This window comes from Alosa pseudoharengus, unplaced genomic scaffold, assembly GCF_046254945.1.
Source record: "Alosa pseudoharengus isolate Yale_2024_CS ecotype anadromous, Long Island Sound unplaced genomic scaffold, YU_APseudo_1.1 YU_APseudo_1.1_scf_6, whole genome shotgun sequence".
In the NCBI taxonomy this organism is placed as follows: Eukaryota; Metazoa; Chordata; class Actinopteri; order Clupeiformes; family Clupeidae; genus Alosa; species Alosa pseudoharengus.
In genome coordinates, this window is record NW_027468848.1 from 3,515,639 (window position 1) to 3,518,138 (window position 2,500).

At 41.4% G+C, this 2,500-nt stretch overlaps 1 protein-coding gene across 5 annotated transcripts in view; it reads left to right on the forward strand.

The window, feature by feature from the left end:
- dab2ipa (DAB2 interacting protein a) overlaps positions 1–2,500 on the forward strand; it is a 178,960-nt gene that overhangs the window by 151,274 nt on the left and 25,186 nt on the right. For all 5 annotated transcript variants that reach the window (XM_076269830.1, XM_076269832.1, XM_076269831.1 and 2 more), the window contains one exon: positions 626–770. In XM_076269830.1, the coding sequence (XP_076125945.1) occupies positions 626–770 (145 nt within the window). The remainder of the gene's footprint in view (positions 1–625; positions 771–2,500) is intronic.

Consider the following 2,500-nt stretch of genomic DNA (forward strand, 5'->3'; position numbering starts at 1 on the left):
TACTCGCGGACCCGTGATCGGATAGATATGCCACGCATGTCAGATGAAAGAGGAGACACAGAGCTATCATTTGATACCAAGTACATCCTTCAAAATAATAACTTATTATAGCTGGACTTACCCCACGTTTTTGTCTGTTTTTGTGGCAAAGCATGTTTATAATCCAACGCTATCGTGTGTTTCTCTATGGCAAAGCATGTTCATAATTCCTGCATGGCATCCAATTCAAGGCTCACATTGCATCCCAATTTGTTCAACAAAGAAACCCCTTTTTTGCCTCTACTTTGTTGTAGAGAATCATTATGAGTGCATACACCTAGGCACATGAGATACATGTCAAAATATAATAATTTTTATAATAGGCCTACGCTTTTTGTATTTTTATTATTTAACATAATAACCTAATGGTGATAACACTTGTCGGTAGGGCCCCCTTGGAATTTTTGCTTGGGGCCCCCACAGACTCTAGAATCGCCTCTGTATGGAGAGCGTAGTCTGATCTATGGGGAGAGTAGTCTGATCTATTTGGAGCGTAGTCTGATCTATGAGGAGCGTAGTCTGATCTTGCCCACTGGACTTGCTCGTTTCTAATTTTGTTTGGCTTACTTCCTGTTTGTGTTCCCAGGACTTCCTGACGGATCTGATGATGTCAGAGGTGGACAGGTGTGGCGACAACGAACACCTGATCTTCAGAGAGAACACACTGGCAACCAAAGCCATCGAGGAGTACCTCAAACTAGTGGGACAGAAATACCTACAGGATGCACTGGGTAAGGAAACACACACACACACACACACATGTCCGCCCACACACACACACACACACACACACACACACATAATCACCCAAGAATGCAATTCAGTGTAGTACTTGATTCTGGTACGCTTAATGTATCTGATTTAAGTCAGTAGAATAGTAATGTCTCTAGAGTAAGGCCCTTCTTGTCTAGTCTAATCTAGAATTTTCGGACAAAATATTTGTTCACTCAGTTGAGTCAATGTGGAGTCAATGAGGAGCACAGGAGCAGAACACTGTTATCTCAGCGGAACCAAACAGTGTTGGAATAGAGGAGGGTTCGCCGTGAAGGTGAAGGGCAAAGCCCTTTGAGAGCATGCACCTTTTAATAGGACTATCACATGGCCCATAGCAGCCCTGTAGAGTTTTAGACTATCACATGGCATTGCAGCTGAAAAGGCCTTTCCTGGGGTGTGATGAAGGTAGAGAATGTTGACTTGACTTTGAAACTTCTGAGGTTTTTATTGTTCGGGGGAAATCAATAACAGAGTAGATTTTCTTTTTTTTTTTTTAACCCAAGAGACGGGTGTGTGTGAGCCTGTGTTGCATAATTTAGAGTGTGAGTTAGTCCTTGAAGGCCTGGAGGAGAGTGGAGGTATGGTGTGAAGGAAAAGGCTCACCTTTGAGGAGTCAGACAGTCCTTCCAGTCAGTCAGTGTCAGACAGTTCTTCCAGAATCCTTCCAGACAGATAGAATCTGATATAGAGTACCGAAGTGTGACATTCCGTTTCCATGACTGCAGTGTCACTGGATCTAAACAAACTTTCGAGGTGGCATCGACAGCATCGCATTTAGACATGTGGCATCGTTTCTTCCTCATAAGTTGTTTTTAAATATAGGCTATAGTTGTTTAAACATGTTTTGCCTGCTAGGCAGCCGCTTAGCCACATAACACGGATTCCCTGTCAAGTGTAATAGTAAGAAACAACATCCCAGTGGATATTTCACGTCTCATCAAATGCTGACGGCAGTTAGAGCAGTGTTGTAGTCAAGTCACTATGCCTCGAGTCCGAGTCCAGGTTTGAGTCTCCAGTGTTCAAGTCCGAGTCAAGTCCAAGTCATTAAAAGAAAATTCAAGTCAAGTCCGAGTTGAGTCACTATTGATCCAAGTCGAGTCCTTATTGATCAAGTCGAGTCCGAGACCTGTACTTTAGTAAGCATAGCCTACATGTTTTTAAACTTAAAGAGTGACATATTTTGCCTCAAAAATAAAGCCAAGACACGTCCGTGAATTTAAGGATTTTAATTGCATGCTGTGAAATTATATGCAGGTCTCTTTTACAGAGGAAACCCATGCTAAAATAAAACTATGCAGTCACAAATTTGATCGTGTTGGTATGAATATATAGTCTGAAAATATCCAAACTCATTCACAAATTGAATAGAGTCTGGTAACTCTCGATTGGGAAACATTTGCAACACTTGCATCATGACTAACTTTGAAATCATTGTTCCAGAATGAAACACTCTTTTTCGTACACGGAATGAATAATTTAATTTTGCCCGTTAACCGAACTAGCTAGCTAGCTAGCTAACGTTAGCACAGTAAACGGAAAGTGAATGGGAACGGCTAGTTATGTTCGCTAGCTAGCTAGCAGCTAAGGACTTTGGTTAAACTTATATAGTGTTGCAAACTAACCTGAAATAACATACGTTCAGCAACTTTGTGGTAGTCTACTAGTTCTAGCAAAAAATATGTTAGAT